At 42.5% G+C, this 25030-nt stretch overlaps 1 protein-coding gene across 2 annotated transcripts; it reads left to right on the top strand.

Moving 5' to 3' along the window:
- Positions 1-7: 7 nt before the first annotated feature.
- nedd4a (NEDD4 E3 ubiquitin protein ligase a) lies at positions 8-24193 on the top strand. Of its 2 annotated transcripts, XM_058629493.1 has the most exons (29): positions 8-292; positions 1780-1853; positions 2665-2743; positions 2846-2884; positions 3018-3071; positions 12164-12214; positions 12430-12491; positions 12614-12716; positions 12803-12966; positions 13071-13188; positions 13477-13635; positions 14481-14564; positions 14668-14787; positions 14874-15164; positions 18625-18702; positions 18787-18841; positions 18928-18986; positions 19069-19134; positions 19217-19446; positions 19558-19679; positions 19756-19826; positions 19913-20008; positions 20331-20404; positions 20478-20538; positions 21458-21517; positions 21622-21729; positions 21847-21943; positions 22026-22098; positions 22193-24193. In XM_058629493.1, exons 1-29 carry the CDS (start codon positions 245-247, stop codon positions 22293-22295), a joined length of 2799 nt encoding a protein of 932 aa, XP_058485476.1. In that variant the 5' UTR covers positions 8-244; the 3' UTR covers positions 22296-24193. The 2 variants fall into 2 exon arrangements, with proteins under 2 accessions (XP_058485476.1, XP_058485475.1); XM_058629492.1 differs by lacking the exons at positions 8-292; positions 1780-1853; positions 2665-2743; positions 2846-2884; positions 3018-3071 and adding an exon at positions 7225-8761.
- Positions 24194-25030: the final 837 nt, after the last annotated feature.

Here is a 25030-nt window from a genome sequence, read left to right as displayed (position 1 = left end):
TGGATTCACACACACACACACACACACACAGAGTGACGACAGTGTCACGGTTGTCGGCGGTTGTCGGTGAGTAAAGTCCTGACGTGACGGGGTGACAGAGGCGGAGTGATCGGTGAAGAGCAGAGGAAGAGTCCGCTGCTGCTCGTGGACGCGCCGCCGTCTTTTCTCTGCTCCGCGAGCTCGTTGTTGCTGTTGTTTCTGCGGGAGGAAGAAGAGGGAGAAGAGGAAGAAGAAGGGCGAGGACATGATGGCTGCACTTTCTCCACAGATCCGAGGACTTCCCACAGATGAGGTAAAACACGCGCTCACGTCGTCGTTTCCGTCGTTAAAAGTGCTGTTTTTCTCCGAGCGGAAGCGGAACTACTTTCTCTGTAACAGGTTTACTTTAGTACTTTAGTACTTTAGTACTGTGGACTTTTGTCCGCGGCGAGAAAACCAACAACAGGCTGTTAGCACAACCACCGCCTCTCTCTCTCTCTCTCTCTCTCTATCTACCTCTCTCTCTCTCTCTCTGCGTGTGCGTGTGTGTGTGTGTGTGTGTACGGGAAATGGCTCACACACACACACACAACACAACACAACAACCGTCTTAACTTAACGTTTTAATCTTCTGCTAAAAAACAAATTATGCTGCTAAAATGTCCTGGAAATGTAAGTTTTAAACCATAACATGTCCTCACAACCCACTAAAGACATGTGTCCTCACATAAAGACATGTGTCCTCACAACCTACTTAAGACATGTGTCCTCACAACCTACTAAAGACATGTGTCCTCACATAAAGACATGTGTCCTCACAACCTACTTAAGACATGTGTCCTCACAACCTATTTAAGACATGTGTCCTCACATAAAGACATGTGTCCTCACAACCTACTAAAGACATGTGTCCTCACAACCTACTTAAGACATGTGTCCTCACGTAAAGACACGTGTCCTCACATAAAGACATGTGTCCTCACCCTGACCTTTCACCTTTAGTTTAGTTGTGTGTTTTCATGTGTTTATATTTGACTTGTTTTATTTATCTGTGACTGACAAAGTGCTTTATAAATAAAGTTGGATTGGATTGGATTGGATTAACAGTGAGGTCTGTGTCTCACTGGGTCCAGGCTTTGGTCTCTGTGTGAAGTCCTGGTCCTGATAAAGTCAGTGTTTACTCAGACGTACTTGCTTAACATGTAAATAGTAGATAAACCTGCAGTTTCTACCACATATCTGTGTGATTATGTGTTATTTCATATAGTTATAGTTCTTTTGTCAATATAAGTGAAATAATAACAATAACGATAATGATAATAGTCATAATACATATAATAGATCATGTCACCTGACCCGGTCTGTGGTGATGACAAACACAATCATGTTAGTAATAAGTGATGAACCAGATAACAACTTCACTCTTTCCCGTTCACTATCATGACATTTCATGACGATGAGTCACAGTTTACAGCCATGACAGGAAATGATGTCATTAAGATGATCCAGAGTAAACTCTGCATGTGTGCAGTTACATGGATGTGATGGTCAGTCACTGTCACTGTCAGTGTCACTGTTACTGTCACAGTCACTGTAACTGTAACTGTCACAGTCACTGTCACTGTAACTGTCAGTGTCACTGTAACTGTGACAGTCCGTAACATTTTCATAGGTTCGATGACTAAAATGTTGGATTGTAGCAGAATAGTTTGAAGTTTATAAACTAAACTCGTGTGTGTGTGTGTGTGTGTGTGTGTATATATATATATTCATTATAGATATTTTCATTATTTCTTCCAGGAAGAGACCAGAATTCTGAAAGTGAAGGTCGTTGGTGGGATCGGACTGGCCAAAAAAGATATCCTTGGAGCCAGGTAAATTCTCGAGCTGTGTCTCTGACATGTCTCTGACATGTCTCTGTCATATTGTCTCTAACATGTCTCTAGCGTGTCTCTGGCGTGTTGTCTCTAACGTGTCTCTAACATGTCTCTGTTGTGTTGTCTCTCACATGTCTCTAACGTGTTGTCTCTAACGTTTCTCTGACGTGTTGTCTCTAACATGTCTCTAACGTGTCTCTGACGTGTTGTCTCTAACGTGTCTCTGGTGTGTTGTCTCTAACGTGTCTCTAACATGTCTCTGGCGTGTTGTCTCTCACATGTCTCTAACGTGTCTCTGACATGTCTCTGTCATACTGTCTCTAACATGTCTCTGACATGTTGTCTTTAGCGTGTCTCTGGCGTGTTGTCTCTAAGGTGTCTCTGGTGTGTTGTCTCTAACGTGTCTCTAACATGTCTCTGGCGTGTTGTCTCTCACATGTCTCTAACGTGTCTCTGACATGTCTCTGTCATATTGTCTCTAACGTGTCTCTAACATGTCTCTGTTGTGTTGTCTCTCACATGTCTCTAACGTGTTGTCTAACGTTTCTCTGATGTGTTGTCTCTAACATGTCTCTAACGTGTCTCTGGCGTGTTGTCTCTAATGTGTCTCTGATGTGTTCTCTCTAACGTGTCTCTGGCGTGTTGTCTCTAACGTGTCTCTGGCGTGTTGTCTCTAATGTGTCTCTGATGTGTCGTCTCTAACGTGTCTCTGGCGTGTTGTCTCTAACGTGTCTCTGGCGTGTTGTCTCTAACGTGTCTCTGTTGAGTCTCTAACACGTCTCTAATGTGTCTCTAACGTGTCCCACAGTGATCCGTATACAAGGCTGTCCCTGTACGACCCGGTGAATGGAGAGATCACGAGTCTTCAGACCAAAACAATTAAGAAGGTGAGTGAGTGAGTGAGTGAGTGAGTGAGTGAACGAACGTCTGCAGTCAAAGTTAAACGTGTGAAGATTATCATTTTATTTCTAATCTCACCTGATTTTCAGACTCTGGACCCAAAATGGAATGAAGAGTTTTTTTTCAGAGTAAGTGAAACTTGATTTGCAGACATTAGTGTTCATAAATACATTATTGTAAGTAAACATGAACGTTCCTTCAGATAATCTTGTTCTAATGTTATAATCTTTCATCATATTAAATAAATCTCTGTGTTTTCAGGTCAATCCGAGCAAACATCGTCTTCTGTTTGAGGTGTTTGATGAGAATCGTCTGGTAAGTTTGATTTTAAAATTGTATAAATTTACTCTTTGTTTACATCACACAACATTTAAAAAGCTGAAATATGACGAGACCTGAGAAATCATGAATGAATCTGGAGAACTCAACAGAAAGAATTCTAACAGCACAGAAATGTTTGAACACAGTTTCATCACAAGCTCGATCACGTGTCAGTACGTGACAGATGTCAGTACGTGACAGATGTCAGTATGTGACAGATGTGAGTACGTGACAGATGTGAGTACGTGACAGATGTCAGGTCCAGTGACAGACGTCAGTACGTGACAGATGTCAGTACGTGACAGATGTGAGTACGTGACAGATGTGAGTACGTGACAGATGTCAGGTCCAGTGACAGACGTCAGTACGTGACAGATGTCAGTATGTGAGAGATGTCAGGTCCAGTGACAGACGTCAGTACGTGACAGACGTCAGTACGTGACAGATGTCAGGTCCAGTGACAGACGTCAGTACGTGACAGACGTCAGTACGTGACAGACGTCAGTACGTGACAGATGTCAGTACGTGACAGATGTGAGTACGTGACAGATGTGAGTACGTGACAGATGTCAGGTCCAGTGACAGACGTCAGTACGTGACAGATGTCAGTATGTGAGAGATGTCAGGTCCAGTGACAGACGTCAGTACGTGACAGACGTCAGTACGTGACAGATGTCAGGTCCAGTGACAGACGTCAGTATGTGACAGATGTCAGTACGTGACAGATGTCAGTATGTGAGAGATGTCAGTACGTGACAGAAGTGAGTACGTGACAGATGTCAGTACGTGTCAGATGTCAGTATGTGACAGATGTCAGTACGTGACAGATGTCAGTACGTGACAGATGACTGTGGCTTTTGAGACTAAATGTCAAACCCTGTTGTTTCTTTGCTTCAGAATGACTGTTGTGTTCTGTTCTGACCTCATATTTCATATTTTCTGGTCGCTCAAATAAATTTGAGTCAAAAATATTTCTGATGTCCAAACCTAATCTCTTTGTAACCTAAAGTGTGTTTACCGTGAAACACGATTCATATTAAAGTGGGGAAAAGTGTCACATTAGCGTGTCCTCACTCACACAGCTGCCCTTATTTTGCCTTGGGTTTGTGATAATGTTGGAAAAGTGACACATGTTATTACTCACACATGTAAATATGGGCAAATCTGGCTAGACCAGCATGTCACCGAGGGCGGAGCCAGTATCACGCACAGCTGTATAATACTGTGGTGTTTTTGTAAATCGTAAAGCGTAAGTCTCACGCCTGGTTCATAAACGTGTGTCTATGACCTGATCACCTGACCTGATCACCACGCCCCCATATATTCATGTCCCTTGAGTTTGCGACACCGAGATGTGGAAAGTGATTGTGTTTGTGGGACACACGGTGGTGTAGTGGTTAGCACTCTTGCCTTTGCAGCAAGAAGACGTGGGTTTGTGACCCGGTCAGAACAAGGGTCTCATGCTCTCCCTGTGTGTGTGTGTGGGTTTCCTGTGTAATTCATGGAAGATGAATGAGTGAGACCAGGATGGACCTCAGCACCTGTGTCTGAGCCACACGACAGTAAACATGTGTGTCATGTGCTCAGAAACCACATGACATCCCAGACTCTGGTCTGTGGTGATTAACAAAGATCTCGTATGTTTTGAAGTGTGAGTGTAACACACTCGTCTGTGTGTGAGGCTCAGCTGATTTCCAGGTGTGTAACTCCTGCACTTCTTACACTTCTTCTCCACTTTGACCAACAACACGCTCACACTCAGATTTGATGTCCATCTGAAGGACAGAAAGTCGCACAAACACAAACACAAACACAAACACCACAATCTCATGTTATTTCGAGATTTTCTGGATGTTTCTAGAACACCAGCAGTCACATGATCACACAAACCAGGCTGGGTGTGACTGACTGTATCTGTCTCGTCATGCTCAGGTTCAGTCACTGTGTGTGTGTGCGTGTGTGTGTGCGCGTGTGTGTGTGTGTGTGTGTGTGTGACAGAACACGTGTGAAACGTGTTCATTTCTGTCTGATAACAGCAGTTGATTCATTCTTCTGTGCATATGTCTTTGGCCGCCGTTAGTTTGTCTGTTTGTGTGTCTGTTTGTTTGTTTGATTGTCTGTCTGTTTGTTTGATTGTCTGTCTGTTTGTTTGTTTGTCTGTTTGTTTGTCTGTCTGTCTGTTTGTTTGTTTGTCTGTCTGTTTGTTTGTCCGTCTGTTTGTTTGTCTGTCTGTCTGTTTGTTTGTTTGTCTGTCTGTTTGTTTGTCCGTCTGTTTGTTTGTATGTTTGTTTGTTTGTCTGTTTGTTTGTTTGTCTGTTTGTTTGTTTGTTTGTATGTTTGTTTGTTTGTCTGTTTGTTTGTCTGTCTGTTTGTTTGTTTGTATGTTTGTTTGTTTGTATGTTTGTTTGTTTGTTTGTCTGTTTGTTTGTTTGTCTGTTTGTTTGTTTGTCTGTTTGTTTGTCTGTCTGTTGCTATGATCAGTCGTGATGTGGATTTGGTGAAATATCCCAATCATCATCGTTGCTTTGTGTCAGAAGTTGTAATAAGAGATTTGTGATTAAATCTCTCACTTTTCTTTTTTCCTTCTTAAAATAAGAACATGTTAACTTGTGTTCACACACACACACATGTTCTCACTTTGCCCGCATGCACGACATCTTTTAACCTAAATGTTCTGCAGCCTCAGGCGAGACAGAATCCCTGAGTGTGAGTGAGGGAGTGAGGGAGTGAGGGAGTGAAGCGATGGTCAGTGAAGAAGAGCGGACAGGGAGGGTGGAGTGGATCCACCACTAATACATTTGTCATTATATTAAATATTTATATTCATTTCTGAAAGTACAAAGCAGTTTTTAACTGTAAATGTTCTCTAAATTCTTTGAACTGAAGAATTCTAAACAACAGCTTTTTCTATAAACAGTAAAGTTGATATATGGTCTGTGACTTCCTGTCCAGACACAAGCACAGGGACACGCCTCTTTGTGGAGTTCCGCCTCCTGATTGGATAAAGTTATTGTGAGATTTACTGTAAGACCTCGTGACTGAGACCTCGTCACCGACCAAACCGATCCTCTCTTTAAATACTCACTGTCCTTTAGTGAGTTATGTCTGTTACACAATCATCTAAGACCATGATCCCACTCATTGATTATTAATCCATTACTAAATGTTTAAATGCACTTATTGTAAGTCGCTTTGGATAAAAGCGTGTGCTAAATGACATGTAATAATGTAATGTAATGAATCATCAACTATTCTGATAATCAGTTTGAGAATTCATTAAAGCTGAAGCATTTTAGTTTTGAGAGAAAACCAGTAACAGCAGCAGCAGCAGTAACAGCAGCAGCAGCAGTAACAGCAGCAGTAAAAGCAGCAGCAGCAGCAGCAGTAACAGCAGCAGTAACAGCAGCAGCAGCAATAACAGCAGCAGCAGCAGTAACAGCAGCAGCAGCAATAACAGCAGCAGCAGCAGCAGCAGTAACAGCAGCAGCAGCAGTAGTAACAGCAGCAGCAGCAGCAGTAGTAACAGCAGCAGCAGTAGTAACAGCAGCAGTAGTAGTAGTAACAGCAGCAATAACAGCAGCAGCAGCAGTAACAGCAGAAGCAGCAGCAGTAGTAACAGCAGCAGCAGCAGCAGCAGTAGTAACAGCAGCAGCAGTAGTAACAGCAGCAGCAGCCTCTGGTGGATCATAATCATATCCTCTTAAACATTGACTGACAGACTGAGTAGCAGAGTCATTTATGCAGTGATTAATAAATCAGATCCTCACTCACTGTAACATGAGGTGGATTTATTTTTATTATTTATTATTATTATTATTATGTTTTTTTTGTTTATTATTATTATTACTATTGTTATTATTTATTGTTATTATGTTTTGTTTATTATTATTGTTATTGTTATTATTATCATTATTATTATGATTTATTCTTACACATAAGATAAGAATGATTCCCGTCAGTCCGCTGCATATTTTCTCTGCCTCTGAAGGAACTTCAGAATCCAGTATCGTCCTCAGTCATTTCCTGTCATTCGATAGCAGTGGGTAAAAATATTTGTGGGGGGCACAGAGCGGAGGAAACATGAGCAGCAGCAGGAAGTCCACAGTGTGTGTGTGTGTGTGTGTGTGTGTGTGTGTGTGTGTGTGTGTGTGTGTGTGAGTGTGAGTGAGTGAGTGTGAGTGAGTGAGTGAGCGAAACACTTGGAGTTAATGAAACTTGTCAGTGTTTTGAGGTTGTGGGTTAGAGTTCCTCAGACTGACCTGTGGGAATGTGTCACGTCTCAAACTGAACCACTGACCTCCTCTGACTTACTGCAGAGGAATGGAAGTTGTCACCAGAGCTATTTTGGCAAAGTACAGCTAATGATTGTGATCACAGAACACGACTCGCAGCAGCAGCAGCAGCAGCAGCAGCAGCAGCAGCAGCAGCAGCAGTTGCTTTGCTTTCCTTTTTTCCAACCAGTGAGTTAGAGCATGCGGCGCTCTCTGGCGCTGCAGGGATTACACAGTTAACGGATGTCACGGCGGCTCCGCTTGCATTTTGCGTCAAGGAGAAGTAACACGGACCCTCTGTCAGACGGAGCTCAGAGACCCGCAGAGAGTCTGGCACACAGCTCCGTCCACCTGAAGGTGACTCCTCTGTCACCAGACTACGCTAATCTACAGCGCTACTCCTCAGTATTCATACCCCGGATTAACACTGGAGGACGCAACAAGAAGAACGTTGTCCAGATCTCTCTGCAGCCGTGCGGGAGGCTCAGCGGTCAGGCACGTGGCAGCGTAGAGGATGGAGATCAGGGAGCAGCTGGTGCTGGCTCTGACGGAGGCTCGTGCAGCAGCAGCAGCATGGCTAGTGATGCCGGGTACTGTAGCAGCAACAGCATCTTTGAGCCAGAGGCTCCAGAAAAGCACAGGACCCGCTCCAGGTCCACGGTCCCTCTGAGACGCTGCTCCTCCCTGGTTATATTCTCAAAGAGCCCCAGCAGCACCCCGCCTGCCTCCCCGGTGAGTCCTGTGGCTGCTCTGCCACCGGCCAGGGCAACTCAGCCGTCGTCTCTTCACACGTGTGCCAGTGAACTCTCACAAGACGACGACGACGACGTGACTTGTAAAGGGTCGACCGCGGCGGTCGTCGGCCATCGTCTCTCTAAAGGAAGTTCAAGTGATTTCAGGGACAAACACATGGTGCACTTTAATATTCCTGTGCAGGATAAACCAACATACAGAATGGAGGACAGGAGGACAGTAACGGACCCGTCACCCATCCTGGAGCGGTCCAACCGTCACTCCAGCTGCTTGTTGTTGCACTTTGCCCACCAGAGACCGACAACCACAGCGAGAGTTAACGTGGAACATCCTGACGCTCACAAAAAACTCTATCGCAGCACGTCAGCGTGTTTGTTCTCGACTAAAGCAGCAGACAGAACTCACACGGGCCGCTCGTGTGTCAAAGGCCAGGAAACGGCGGAGGGAAAGCGCGGCCATCGAGCCATTCAGAGGAGCTTCTCCCTGGAGGTTCCCTACGCCAACACGGGAATCTCATGTCACGTCTCCAACCCCAGTCTCTGCAGCCCTCACTCTCCACACGTGCACATTCACCTGTCTCCTCACTGTCCTGTGTCCAACCTACACAACTGTGAGTTTGACCACGACGTCACACAAACGTCCAAGAGCCCAGAGGAGAAGGTGAGTGTGTGTGTGTGTGTGTGTGTCAGCGTCAGCGTGTGTGTGTCAGCATGTGTGTGTGTGTGTCAGCAACAAAACAATCCTCCACGGCTTCAGGAGCAAATGTCAGGATATGAGAATGTTGTTCAACTGGTTCAAGTAGATTCTGAACTGCACTGGTTTGTGAAGTGACTTCTGAAGACCCCTCATGATGAATCCATGATTTATATCTCAGCTTATTGTGATGCGTGTGTGTGCGCGCGTGTGTGTGTGTGTGTGTGTGTGTGTGTGTGTGTGTGTGTGTGTGAGAACAACCTTCACAAACTGAGACCACGGCAACAACAAGTGTTTGGTTACAGGACACTCACACATTCATGTCTTTACTCATTACTTTGTAAAAAGAGTGAATGAGTGAAAAGTTGTTTAAATGTTAACTTTAGAACAAGTGTGTGTTTGTCATGTTGTGTTAGCGTTAGCGTTAGCGCTGAGTGTGTGTAACGGCCTCAAGTATTTACCTCGGCTAATTTTAGTGCTGGGAAAACCGGTTATTAATAAACTGCTCTGAAATATTCACCCCGACTCCAGAGAGTCTGCTGCTGCTGCTGCTGCTGCTGCTGCTGCTGCAGCACTGTTACTGCTGCTGCTGCTGCTGCTGCACTGTTACTGCTGCTGCTGCTGCTGCAGCACTGTTACTGCTGCTGTTACTGCTGCTGCTGCACTGTTACTGCTGCTGTTACTGCTGCTGCTGCTGCGAGTTGATTTACAAGCGATATTAGTGTGGTGTGTTTACAGGTTGTCATGTGATAAAGTCTCTTCCAGTAATTGGCTCGTCTTATTATTTTATTTTATTTTATTAAAGATCTAGATTATCTTTTGTTAATCTGGATTATATTGTGCTAATCTGGATTATAAAGTGTCTATCATAAATATTTATCCCCTTGGATGTTTAACCCTTTTATTGCTTTCATAAATCAATCATAATCATGGTCATAAAATTGGCTTTTTTCACACAAACATTTATTGGAAAAAACTGTTTAATGTCAAAGTGAAAACAGATTTAATGAAACATTAACTTTAAGTAAAGTTAATGAAAGTGTATAAAGAAATATAATTGTTTGCATAATTATTCACCCCCTTTTTAATTGAATGGTCTAATTCAATAGCGGTCCATCCAATTGGGGCCAATAGTCTCACAATTAGTGAATGTGGGCGTGTCTCAAGTGATTGAGGTATAAAACACCTGTGTGTGTGAAGGGTCCAGAGACTGGTTGATCAGTATTCCTGGTTACTATTACACCTTGAAGACAGAAGAACGCTCCAAGCAACTCAGGGAAAAGGTTATTGAAAAGTACAATTCAGGTCATGGATACCAAAACATTACAGTGAAATCAATCATCAAGAAACAGAAGGAATATGTGTGCACATGTGTGAAGGCCGCCTCGTAAACTGAGTGACCTACAAGTGAGAGACGAGTGAGAGAAGCTACCGAGACCCTTACAACTACTACTGTGTGTGTGTGTGTGTGTGTGTGTGTGGAAGAAGATTCTTTGGTCTGATGAGACCAACGTTGAGCTTTTAGGCCATCAGACATCAGGACCCAAACACACACACCGTCCCCACTGTGAAGCCCGGTGGTTTCTCAGCAGCCGGCCCTGGAAGGCTCGTAAAGATAGAGGCACAATGAGGGCACAATGAATGCTGCAAAATACCCCGAAATCCTGGGGGACAATCTTATTCAGTCTGCAAGAGAACGACGGCTGGGGAGAAGTTTTATCTTCCAGCAAGACAATGGTCCAAAGCACACTGCACAAGCGACACAGGAATGGTTTAAAAAGAACCAGGTAAATGTTCTGGAGCGGCCGAGTCAAAGCCCAGACCTCAGTCCTATAGAGAATTTGTGTCTGGACTTGAAAAGGGCTGTTCATGCCTGATACCCACACAACCTGACACACCTGGGGCACTTTTACAAAGAAGAGTCACTGAGACTGCAGCCACTGAACACTCACACTGATGAATCCTTATGCACACATGCAGATTATATTCCTTTATATCGTTTTCTTTATAGAAATCTGTTTTCACTTTGACATGAAACAGTTTTTTCCAATAAATGTTTGTGTGAAAAAAGCCACATTTTATTGACCATGATTGATTTATGAAAGCCATAAAAGGGTTAAACATCCAAGGGGGTGTATACTTATGATAGGCACTGTATTGTGTTAATCTGGATTATAGTATTTAGTTAATCTGGATTATATTTTCACATCCAAATTGTCAGCGGTCACTAATGGAAACAGATGCTCGTCCACAGAGCAACAGATGTGTGGTTTGTACACGTTTATGATGTCACTAAACAATAGACAATAAACAGGAAACAGGAAGTTCCAGTGAAGTCAGATCAACTGGAAGAAAAATGTGATGATTTAAGTGGAAAGTTTTCTAGTTACTCACGTCTGCTCATGACTGGAATAATGACACCCCGGTGATGTCACTGGCTCATTTCTGCTGCTGTGCTGGGGATTATTATGGTCTGTCTTCCTTATCTGCAGTGCTGTCATAATCCCATATACCCTGTGATGAGTAAGAGAACAACCATGTGTGATCACATGACCCAGGTCAGGTGACAAGCTGATAAACATCTGATAATAAACATCTGATAATAAACTCATCCACAAAATCCCCTTCACGTTAGATAATGAAGTAGTTTTGTGTTTGACTGTGGTCGCCGTGGTGACTGTGGTAACGGAGGTGACCGTGGTCGCCGTGGTGACCGTGGTGACCGCGGTGACCGTGGTGAACGTGGTGACTGTGGTGAGGGTAATTGTGAGTTGTTTGTACCTCTGGTTGAGAGACACTCAGACACTCAGACTTCCTTCATCACAGCTGTGAGAGGAGATAGCAGCTCTGTCACATCCTGATCAGGATTATCACAGACTCTGATCCTGTTCAGACCTGGTCTTAACATCCATGAGTGATCCAGTCACAAGTGAACAGCCTTCTACACTCACTGAGTCATTTCTCTCCATCAAAACTACTCGTCCATGAGTGTCTGAGTGTCTCTCAACCAGAGATTCAAACAACTCACAATTACCCTCACCTCTTATTGATGGAAGGAGTATTATGGTCTGTTAACCACAGTGTGCTGATGATGTTTGTGTCTAATGAAGTGATGACAAATCACAGCTGAAAACGCACACACACACACACACACACACACAATGACAATGACATCTGGTGATAAAGATAAAAAGTGACCAAAGAGCAGCTTTGTGATGAGTTCACATCGTTTTCATGTGTGAATGAGAGTTAAGATTCAAGTGAAGCTCATGTGAACCAGTTTGTGCGTGGACTTCATGTTGTTGTCATGAACCTGACGTGTGTCTCTGTCTCTGTCTCTGTCTGTCTCTGTCTCTGTCTCCTCGTCAGACACGTGATGACTTCCTGGGACAGGTGGACGTTCCTTTAAATCAGATACCGGTGAGTGGCAGCAGCGCGTTGACTCAGCGTGTAAACTGGCCCTTATTCAAGTGTCTGTTCCACTTCATTTTGTCTAGTTTTGGAAACACAGTGTGTGGTGTTTGTGTTCTGTCCCTTTGTGTTTGGTTATAAATATAACTCCCACACATTCACCCTCATGGAGAAGTGTCATCCATTCACTTCATGTGATGATGGTGTTTTTGTTTCCGTCTCAGACAGAAAATCCTAACACTGAGAGACCGTACACGTTCAAGGATTTTCTGCTTCACCCTCGAAGGTCGGCATGATTTCATCTTTCTGTGCATGTTTACACGTGTTCATGAGCAGCAGCAGCAGCAGCAGCAGCAGCAGCAGCTGCTGTCGTCGGCCTCTCCTCCTGATGTTTCTTTCTCTCTGCAGCCACAAGTCCAGGGTCAAAGGTCATCTACGTCTTAAAATGACCTACCTGCCGAAAAACAGCGGTTCAGAGGAGGAGACGTCCGATCAGACGGAGGACATGGATGTGAGCTCAGCTTCTATCTGCTTCTTAAAGCCCCTGTAACAAACACTGAGTGTGTTGTAAAGTGTGTGGATGTTTGTGCCGTGCAGCCTGGGTGGGAGCTGCTGGAGTCTCAGGACATGTCAGGACCCAGACAGAGCCAGGTCCTGCCTCCTCTGCCCCCTGGCTGGGAGGAGAGACAAGACAATCTGGGAAGAATCTACTTTGTTAATCATGAGACGAGAAGCACGCAGTGGCAACGGCCCACAGTGCAGTAAGACTCCATTCACACTGTGTCTCTGTCTCTGTCTCTGTCTCTGTCTCTGTGTGTAGTACTGACTGTGTGTGTGTGTGTGTGTGTGTCTCCACCACAAACAGAGACAATGACCTGGAGTTGCTCACGAGACAGAACAATAATGCAGAGGCGGAGCATGCGTTCATCACACGCAGACAGATCTCAGACCACGAGGAGAACGAAACTCAAGAATCTCCTGAGGTAAAATCTCCTCTGTGTGTGTGCGCGCGCGTGCGTGCGTGCGTGCGTGCGTGTGTGTGCGTGCGCATCATGAGTATCAGACGGCAAGTTCATTCATTTGTATTTAAATCACATTTCAAAGGTCAAACTAAAGTCATTGTTGTTCTTGTTCTCTGATCATCCATGACTTCTTGTGATTCCTTTTGTCTTCTTCTTTAATCCACGTCCAACTTTCATTTGCATCACTTCACCAGTAGCTTTGATTGTGTGTGTGTGTGTGTGTGTGTGTGTGTGTGTGTGGTCCTGCAGAGCTGGGAGATCCTGACAGAGGAGAACTCGGCCGTGTACAGTAACGAGCTTGCGTCGCCTCCTCCCCAAATGCCCGCAGACCTCCAGTCCATTCGCTGTGAGCTGAGACACATGCAGGTTTCTGGGGCCACAGCTGGTGATCAGCGCACCTCCCACACGGTGAGTCATGATGTGTGAGGCAAGAGACACTCGTGACCACATTAATACAAATAAACATGTACATGTGATGCACACATGGGATGTTTGACATGTGCATCACATGTGATGTTTGACATGTGCATCAACATGTGATGTTTGACATGTGCATCAACATGTGCATCACGTGATGTTTGACATGTGCATCACATGTGATGTTTGACATGTGCATCAACATGTGATGTTTGACATGTGCATCAACATGTGCATCACGTGATGTTTGACATGTGCATCACATGTGATGTTTGACATGTGCATCAACATGTGATGTTTGACATGTGCATCAACATGTGATGTTTGACATGTGCATCACATGTGATGTTTGACATGTGCATCAACATGTGCATCACGTGATGTTTGACATGTGCATCACATGTGATGTTTGACATGTGCATCAACATGTGATGTTTGACATGTGCATCACATGTGATGTTTGACATGTGCATCAACATGTGATGTTTGACATGTGCATCACATGTGATGTTTGACATGTGCATCACATGTGATGTTTGACATGTGCATCAACATGTGATGTTTGACATGTGAATCAACATGTGATGTTTGACATGTGCTTCACATGTGATGTTTGACATGTGCATCAACATGTGCATCACGTGATGTTTGACATGTGCATCACATGTGATGTTTGACATGTGCATCAACATGTGATGTTTGACATGTGAATCAACATGTGATGTTTGACATGTGCTTCACATGTGATGTTTGACATGTGCATCAACATGTGATGTTTGACATGTGCATCACATGCGTTAGTGTAAACTGATGATTGTTGTCTTTGACGTCCTCAGAATCATGCAAGTAATTCAAGCCATTCCAGTCGCAGGCGGAGCTCCCAGACTCCACCTGGAGAGGAACATCCTGTTAATCCAGTGGTGAGTGTGTGTGTGTGTGTGTGTGTGTGTGTGTGTGTGTGTGTGTGTCATGATTATCTTTCCTGTTTATTGATCATTGTATGAAATCTCTGTGATTCCACAGCTGCTTCCGACCTCCACTGGTTTACCTCCAGGCTGGGAGGAGAAGCGTGATAATAAAGGAAGACGCTATTTTGTAAACCACAACACTCGAACCACGACATGGAATAGACCTCTCATACAGGTTTAATACCTCACTTCACACTGATGAATTTTAGATTTCACAAAATGCCATTTTTATAATGTTCATGTTTGTGTTTTTACTGACAGAGGACCTCAGAGGCAGCAGTAGCAGCAGCAGCAGCAGCAGCACCAGCAGCAGCAGCAGCAGCAGCAGCACCAGCAGCAGCAGCAGCAGCAGCACAAGCACAGAGCGGTGCAGGTTCATCCCAAAGCCCCACCACGTCTCCAATGACAGCGCCCCCTGAGGTGTCTCCTCAGCAGACTCCCAGCCCTGAGGCCCCGCAGGAGTCTGGCTCTCTGCCGGCGGGGTGGGAGGTCCGCAGCGCTCCTAATGGACGACCTTTTTTCATCGACCACAACACGAAGACAACAACCTGGGTGAGAACGGGGGACTTCTCTGTGTTCATGTGCTCATGTGCTCATGTGCTCATGTGTCTCTGTGTTCATGTGTTCATGTGTTCACATGCTGATGTGTTCATGTGCTCATGTGTCTCTGTGTTCATGTGTTCATGTGCTCATGTGCTCATGTGTTAATGTGTCTCTGTGTTCATGTGTTCATGTGTTCACCTGCTGATGTGTTCATGTGCTCATGTGTCTCTGTGTTCATGTGTTCATGTGCTCATGTGTTCATGTGTCTCTGTGCTCTTGTGTTCACGTGCTGATGTGTTCATGTGTTCATGTGCTGATGTGTTCATGTGTTCACATGCTGATGTGTTCATGTGTTCATGTGCTCATGACCTTTTTGTGATGCAGCCCTGAGGGAGACTAGAGATTGAATTCATGAGCCTCAATAGAGGAACCTACTTTTTCAGCAGTTTATTTCTACCAAAAGAAAACTCTAACCCTCTTTAACTCTCTTTAACTCTCTTTAACTCTCTTTAACTCTAACCCTCTTTAACTCTCTTTAACTCTAACCCTCTTTAACTCTCTTTAACTCTCTTTAACTATCTTTAACTCTCTTTAACTCTAACCCTCTTTAACTCTCTTTAACTCTCTTTAACTCTCTTTAACTCTCTTTAACTCTAACCCTCTTTAACTCTCTTTAACTCTCTTTAACTCTCTTTAACTCTAACCCTCTTTAACTCTCTTTAACTCTAACCCTCTTTAACTCTCTTTAACTCTCTTTAACCCTCTTTAACTCTCTTTAACTCTCTTTAACTCTCTTTAACTCTCTTTAACTCTAACCCTCTTTAACTCTCTTTAACTCTAACCCTCTTTAACTCTCTTTAACTCTCTTTAACTCTAACCCTCTTTAACTCTCTTAAACTCTAACCCTCTTTAACTCTCTTTAACTCTCTTTAACACTAACTCTCTTTAACTCTCTTTAACTCTAACCCTCTTTAACTCTAACTCTCTTTAACTCTCTTTAACTCTAACTCTCTTTAACCCTCTTTAACTCTAACTCTCTTTAACCCTCTTTAACTCTCTTTAACTCTAACCCTCTTTAACTCTAACTCTCTTTAACTCTAACTCTCTTTAACCCTCTTTAACTCTAACTCTCTTTAACCCTCTTTAACTCTCTTTAACTCTAACCCTCTTTAACTCTCTTTAACTCTAACCCTCTTTAACTCTCTTAAACTCTCTTTAACTCTAACTCTCTTTAACTCTCTTTAACTCTAACCCTCTTTAACTCTAACTCTCTTTAACTCTAACCCTCTTTAACCCTCTTTAACTCTCTTTAACTCTAACCCTCTTTAACTCTAACTCTCTTTAACTCTCTTTAACTCTAACCCTCTTTAACTCTAACTCTCTTTAACTCTCTTTAACTCTAACTCTCTTTAACCCTCTTTAACTCTAACTCTCTTTAACCCTCTTTAACTCTAACTCTCTTTAACCCTCTTTAACTCTAACCCTCTTTAACTCTCTTTAACTCTAACCCTCTTTAACCCTCTTTAACTCTCTTTAACTCTAACTCTCTTTAACTCTCTTTAACTCTAACCCTCTTTAACTCTAACTCTCTTTAACTCTCTTTAACTCTAACTCTCTTTAACTCTCTTTAACTCTAACCCTCTTTAACCCTCTTTAACTCTCTTTAACTCTAACCCTCTTTAACCCTCTTTAACTCTCTTTAACTCTAACCCTCTTTAACTCTATTTAACTCTCTTTAACTCTAACCCTCTTTAACCCTCTTTAACTCTCTTTAACTCTAACCCTCTTTAACTCTCTTTAACTCTCTTTAACTCTAACCCTCTTTAACTCTCTTTAACTCTCTTTAACCCTGTTTAACTCTCTTTAACTCTCTTTAACTCTCTTTAACTCTCTTTAACTCTAACCCTCTTTAACTCTCTTTAACTCTAACCCTCTTTAACTCTCTTTAACTCTCTTTAACTCTAACCCTCTTTAACTCTCTTTAACTCTCTTTAACACTAACTCTCTTTAACTCTCTTTAACTCTAACCCTCTTTAACTCTAACTCTCTTTAACTCTCTTTAACTCTAACTCTCTTTAACCCTCTTTAACTCTAACTCTCTTTAACCCTCTTTAACTCTCTTTAACTCTAACCCTCTTTAACTCTAACTCTCTTTAACTCTAACTCTCTTTAACCCTCTTTAACTCTAACTCTCTTTAACCCTCTTTAACTCTCTTTAACTCTAACCCTCTTTAACTCTCTTTAACTCTAACCCTCTTTAACTCTCTTAAACTCTCTTTAACTCTAACTCTCTTTAACTCTCTTTAACTCTAACCCTCTTTAACTCTAACTCTCTTTAACTCTAACCCTCTTTAACCCTCTTTAACTCTCTTTAACTCTAACCCTCTTTAACTCTAACTCTCTTTAACTCTCTTTAACTCTAACCCTCTTTAACTCTAACTCTCTTTAACTCTCTTTAACTCTAACTCTCTTTAACCCTCTTTAACTCTAACTCTCTTTAACCCTCTTTAACTCTAACCCTCTTTAACTCTCTTTAACTCTAACCCTCTTTAACCCTCTTTAACTCTCTTTAACTCTAACTCTCTTTAACTCTCTTTAACTCTAACCCTCTTTAACTCTAACTCTCTTTAACTCTCTTTAACTCTAACTCTCTTTAACTCTCTTTAACTCTAACCCTCTTTAACCCTCTTTAACTCTCTTTAACTCTAACCCTCTTTAACCCTCTTTAACTCTCTTTAACTCTAACCCTCTTTAACTCTATTTAACTCTCTTTAACTCTAACCCTCTTTAACCCTCTTTAACTCTCTTTAACTCTAACCCTCTTTAACTCTCTTTAACTCTCTTTAACTCTAACCCTCTTTAACTCTCTTTAACTCTCTTTAACTCTAACCCTCTTTAACTCTCTTTAACTCTAACCCTCTTTAACTCTTTTTAACTCTCTTTAACTCTAACCTTTTTAACCCTCTTTAACCCTCTTTAACCCTCTTTAACTCTCTTTAACGCTCTTTAACTCTAACCCTCTTTGACTCTCGTTAACTCTCTTTAACCCTCTTTAACTCTCTTTAACTCTCTTTAACTCTAACCCTCTTTAACCCTCTTTAACTCTCTTTAACTCTAACCTCTTTAACTCTTTTTAACTCTCTTTAACTCTAACCCTCTTTAACCCTCTTTAACTCTCTTTAACTCTCTTTAACTCTCTTTAACTCTAACCCTCTTTAACTCTTACCCTCTTTAACTCTCTTTAACTCTCTTTAACTCTAACCCTCTTTAACTCTCTTTAACTCTAACCCTCTTTAACCCTCTTTAACTCTCTTTAACTCTAACCCTCTATAATCTCTTTAACCCTCTTTAACCCTCTTTAACCCTCTTTAACCCTCTTTAACTCTCTTTAACGCTCTTTAACTCTAACCCTCTTTGACTCTCGTTAACTCTCTTGAACCCTGACCCTCTTCTGTCTTGTCGTGAACAGGAAGACCCTCGGCTGAAGATTCCCGTACAGATGCGGAGGACGGCCTCTCTTGACCCCAATGATCTTGGCCCTTTGCCGGTTTGTTAGTCATTAACCCGTCAACCGTAAAATCCTCCGACTTCTTGTTTGACCTGCTGTAATTGATATTTTCTTCATTTGCAGCCTTGTTGGGAAGAAAGAGTCCACTCTGATGGAAGGATCTTCTACATAGATCACAGTTCGTATGACATCCATGTTAAAAGCAGCATGATAATAACTGTGTTCCCGCTCTGATGAACCCTCTCTGCTGCTTCCATCGCACAGACACCAGGACCACACAATGGGAGGATCCTCGGTTACAGAACTCGGCGATAACTGGACCAGTGAGTGCTGCTTTCTTTACACTTCACAGCTTTCCTGAAAACACGTATCATTGACCACAGTTAATGACCTGCTCTGTTCCAGGCTGTGCCTTATTCCAGAGATTATAAACAGAAGTACGAATACTTCCGCAAGAAGCTGAAGAAGCCGGTGAGTGAGCCGGCGTCTGAGCGTCTGAGAGTCCTTTTTAAAAGTGTAAACTCTGTAAACTCTGTAAACTGTTTTATTTCAGGCTGACATCCCAAACCGCTTTGAGCTGAAGCTGCGACGGAACGCCGTGCTCGAGGACTCGTACCGACGCATCCTCTCTGTGAAGAGGCCGGACCTGCTCAAGGCACGCCTGTGGGTGGAGTTTGAGGGAGAAAAGGGACTGGACTATGGAGGCGTGGCCAGGGAGTGGTTCTTCCTCATGTCCAAGGAGATGTTCAACCCATATTATGGGCTGTTTGAGTATTCTGCCACGTGAGTCACTGTTCTCATCTCCACCAGTCTGACACACGGGGAGTTTTATTGTGTTTGAAGATGTAGCTCCTCCTCCTCCTGTTGTTGTTTATGCTGAGGTTTGTGTTTCAGGGACAACTACACACTGCAGATCAACCCGAACTCAGGTCTGTGTAACGAGGATCACCTTTCCTACTTCAAGTTCATCGGCCGAGTGGCCGGCATGGCGGTGCATCATGGGAAACTGCTGGATGGTGAGCGACGATCTCAACTCTCTGAAATCGTCAGCAATCACAGAAACAACGTCCTGACTCTCTGTTTGTCGCACAGCTTTTTTCATCCGGCCGTTTTACAAGATGATGCTGCAGAAGCCGATCACGCTGCAGGACATGGAGTCTGTGGTGAGTCCACTTCACAACTTCACTGTCAAAGGTTTCACTCTTTTATACAAATACAGATGTTTATTTAGTTTCTGTTTCATTTTCAGGACAGTGAATATTTCAACTCTTTAAAGTGGATCTTGGAGAACGACCCGACAGACTTGGACCTGATGTTCACCATCGATGAAGAGCTGTTTGGACAGGTTTGCTCCTCATCGTCCACACAGACGCTCACACTGACGCTCACACAGACACTCACACTGACGCTCACACAGACGCTCACACTGACGCTCACACAGACGCTCACACTGACGCTCACACTGACGCTCACACAGACGCTCACACTGACGCTCACACTGACGCTCACACAGACGCTCACACTGACGCTCACACTGACGCTCACACAGACGCTCACACTGACGCTCACACAGACGCTCACACAGACGCTCACACTGACGCTCACACTGACGCTCACATGCTTTTCCTGTGTGAATTCATGGAACATTTCCTGTTCTTCCTGTTCAGACTCACCAACATGAACTCAAGCCCGGCGGCTCTGAGATCGTTGTCACCAATGAAAACAAGAAGGAATACATTCAGTAAGTGACAGAGAAAGAAAGAATCATGCTGTGAATGATGTGATGATCTCAAGGATTCTGATCTTATTCACAGTCTGGTGATGCAGTGGAGGTTTGTGAACAGGATACAGAAGCAGATGACTGCATTCAAAGAGGTAACAATCACATGAGAAACAGTTACATGATAAACATGAGAAACAGTAACATGATAAACATGAGAAACAGTAACATGAGTAACATGAGAAACAGTAACATGAGTAACATGAGAAACAGTAACATGAGAAACAGTAACATGAGTAACATGAGAAACAGTAACATGTGAAACAGTAACATGAGAAACATGAGAAACACTAACATGATAAACATGAGAAACAATAACATGAGTAACATGAGAAACAGTAACATGATAAACATGAGAAACAGTAACATGAGTAACATGTGAAACAGTAACATGAGAAACATGTGAAACAGTAACATGAGAAACAGTAACATGTGAAACAGTAACATGAGAAACAGTAACATGGTAAACATGAGAAACAGTAACATGGGAAACAGTAACATGAGAAACAGTAACGTGATAAACATGAGAAACAGTAACATGGGAAACAGTAACATGAGAAACAGTAACGTGATAAACATGAGAAACAGTAACATGAGAAACATGATAAACAGTAACATGAGGAACATGAGAAACAGTAACATGATAAACATGAGAAACAGTAACATGAGGAACATGAGAAACAGTAACATGATAAACATGAGAAACAGTAACATGGGAAACAGTAACATGAGAAACAGTAACGTGATAAACATGAGAAACAGTAACATGAGGAACATGAGAAACAGTAACATGAGAAACATGAGAAACAATAATATGAGAAACAGTAACATGAGAAACAGTAACATGAGAAACATGATAAACAGTAACATGATAAACATGAGAAACAGTAACATGAGAAACAGTAACATGTGAAACAGTAACATGTGAAACAGTAACATGGGAAACAGTAACATGATAAACATGAGAAACAGTAACATGAGTAACATGAGTACAAACGCTTGATTGATTTTCAGGGATTCTTTGAGTTGATTCCACAAGATCTGATCAAGATCTTTGATGAGAATGAGCTTGAGGTGAGTGTTTACTTTGTAATGTGCATTAAATATAATGAGATATCATTAAATTATATGATAATAATAATAATAATGATAATGATAATCTCTAATGACCTCCACAGCTGCTCATGTGTGGTCTTGGAGATGTGGACGTGAACGACTGGAGAGAAAACACCAAGTACAAGAACGGCTACTGCTCCAACAACGCTGTCATCCAGTGGTTTTGGAAAGTAAGACAATATCCCATAATATACCTGAAGCCAATGTCTTGGCCCTGTCAGTGTTTTTCCCCTTTGAAGAAGAAGAAGAAGGAGGAGTTGTTGTTTAATTTGAATGTGTTGTTGTAGGCGGTTCTGCTGATGGATGCAGAGAAGAGAATCCGGCTCCTTCAGTTTGTGACGGGAACGTCCAGAGTTCCAATGAATGGCTTCGCTGAACTCTATGGTGAGAGACATATGAGGGACAGTCTGTCTCCACCTGTCTTTATTGTACGTGTCACGTGACTTGAAATGGTTCTGTTTTGCAGGCTCTAATGGACCACAGCTGTTCACCATCGAGCAGTGGGGGACACGTGATAAACTGCCCCGAGCTCACACATGGTACACACTGCACTACTCTTTTACCTGTGTGTGTGTGTGTGCTGTGGTTTCTCTCCCTGACCTCTGACCCCTGACCTGACATTGTTCTCTGCAGCTTTAACCGTCTGGACCTCCCTCCTTACGAGTCGTTTGAGGAGCTGAGGGAGAAACTTCTCATCGCCATAGAGAACGCACAAGGCTTTGATGGAGTGGATTAACGCGGCGGAAGTGAACGAGCTGAAGTGACATTTTAATGCTCAGCTGCAGGATGTGATGGTGATGCTGGTGAGAGGGTGAGCTGTGGTGGTGAAGGACAGACACACAGCTGAGTCGGGTCACTCACACACACACACACACACACACACACGTGGAGGAGGCAGACGTGGATATAGAATCACTCCATGTGTTGTAATGTTTACAAATTGTTTTATTTTTCTTCTCTTAAGTGAATTCACTTTTGTTTGTTCTGCTAAATAATGAATTATTTAAATGAGTGAAATGAGATTATAACATTAATGAATGTGAAGCTTTAAAAACAGGAGTTTCCTTTGAGCCGAGCTGCGTCACAAACTGTCGAGACTTCAGGGAAACTTTCACCACATGAACACATGATTTAAGCTGGACCATGGGTGACACAGTGAGGACACAGTGAGGACACAGTGAGGACACAGTGAGGACAGGTTGACATAAAGACGTACAGTCTCTGAAACTGCAGAATCCCTTTAAAGTGAAAGAAGGTTTTAAATCTAAAGGTTTAGTCTCATTATTAATAAAACACAGATATCGATTGTTAATTTAACGATGTTTTCTCTCCATTTAAATTCTTCATATCATTTTCATTCCAGAAAACTAGAAACACGACAGGAAACGTTCAAGAATGAAACCTCAGGAGCCTTAGTATCACAAACACGTGTGTGTGTGTGTGTGTGTGTGTGTGATTACACTGTAAACAAGTGTGTCATCATTCATTCATTCATCACGTGTCATTAAGCATTTACAGCAGTGATGCATCCAAACCAGGACCAGTAAAACAAGGCTTAACTAATTATTCTGCACACGCACACACGCACACACACACACACTCACACACTCTCACATGCGTGCGCACACACACAGACACACACACACACAGACACACACACAGTGTTAGATTCTGCCCAAATACTATGCATAAATGTACATATTTAACTGTAATGTTGCATGATTCTTTCTCAGATTGAACATAAATATATTGTACATAGAAATAAAAGATTTGGTTTTTATTCATACACATGTATGTGTATACATACTATATATATATATATAGTATATATATACAGTATGTATAGAGTAAATATACAGTATGTATACACATGTATGTGTATACATATATATACTATATATATATATATACACATGTATGTGTATACATATATATACTATATATATATACGTATATATGTATAGAGTATATACAGTATATGTATATTGTCATTATTAGTGGTGGGCTCAGACTGTGAGTGTGTTGCGTTGCTTTGTTTCCTCGTCGCGCGCGCGCGTGTGTGTGTGTGTGTGTGTGTGTGTGTGTGTGTGTGTGTTTGTGTTTGCAGCTCACTGCTCTGTTTTTAAGAGCTCTTTAAAAAGCATCATCACCTGTAATAAATAATAAATAATAATAATACCTTTGTAAGGAAATAAGTGAACTGAACTGCAGCCGTTTCTCTCTGTGTTTACGTCTGCCGCGGTTAAAGAAAGGTTTTTATATTCTTACGCTTTTATAAAGTCAAGCACTTTGTCTTATTGTTCACTGTTGAGCGTCACTGCCTTTAAAACGTTTACCATGTTCTCTTGTGTCGCTGTGTGAAGATGATTTGTGATATATTCTAGCAGATGAAGTATTGTTGTGTATGTTTTGATCTCTACTGAAGAAAATCCCAGAGATCAACTCTTTATTTCTCATATATCACATTTTCTTATTGTCCAATGGAATTGAAATCATTGACAAAGCCACAAGTGCATTACAATGTTGACATGAGTCTATGATCTATGTTCTATGATGATGAACTATAACTCACCACATCCAACATCAGAGAAAGAAAGAAAAATACAATTCAGTAATAAAATACACAAAACAACATCCAGTGTTTCATGTCTTCTGTTTCTTCACTAAATGACGAGTGATGTTTTTTATTTGATGTTATTTACGTGCTCTTTACATTGAGTTGCTTTGATGTTGACGTGTTTTTACAGTTTATATATTAAACACTCGAGAAAATCTGGAAACAATCACTTCAAGAAAGTGTTGTTTGTGTGTAAGTGTCATATAAATGTGTAACACACCTCCATAAATGCTTCATATACTTTGTTTTTACTGTATTGTGTTGTTGTTGATTGTGTTTACTGCTGTGTCTGTGTGTGTCTGTGTGTGTGTGTCGAGCTTTTCTGTCCAAAGACAAAGCGTGGACGCTTGTTTGTCTCTGTGACGGACAGCTGTCCTGTCCAGGCTGTGACTCCGCCTACATCACCTGTGTGGAGGAGTGAGTGTTTATATTATATTATTATTATTATTATTATTATTGTTCTCATGCTGTAGCTGTGTCTGATTAAATCTCTTCAGATGTGTATGCAGTACCAAACTGCTCCACCTGGGGGCGATGAGTCACTTATTATCCATCATTTATACTTCAGACAAACAAAAGTGTTTTTTAAATTCATATTGACAGTAACATCGTCTTCTTTTACTGAATTTGACCTTTGACCTCACACAGGCTGATGTAACTCTGTGTGTGTGTGTGATTCAGATGAAGTCACAGTTTTCTCTCCTGCTGTGGCTCGGTGGCCCCGCCCCCTCCTCACAGGTCATAGGCTCTGTGCCCCCGCCCCCTCACAGGTCAGTGGAAAGGTCACACACACAATTCAGGCTCGGCCTTTTGGACACTGGTGGGGTCAGTGTGTGGGGGGGTAGTGGGTGTGG

The sequence above is a fragment of the Solea solea genome, chromosome 5 (assembly GCF_958295425.1).
Source record: "Solea solea chromosome 5, fSolSol10.1, whole genome shotgun sequence".
NCBI classification, from domain to species: domain Eukaryota; kingdom Metazoa; phylum Chordata; class Actinopteri; order Pleuronectiformes; family Soleidae; genus Solea; species Solea solea.
This window is presented reverse-complemented; position numbering and strand designations above follow the sequence as displayed.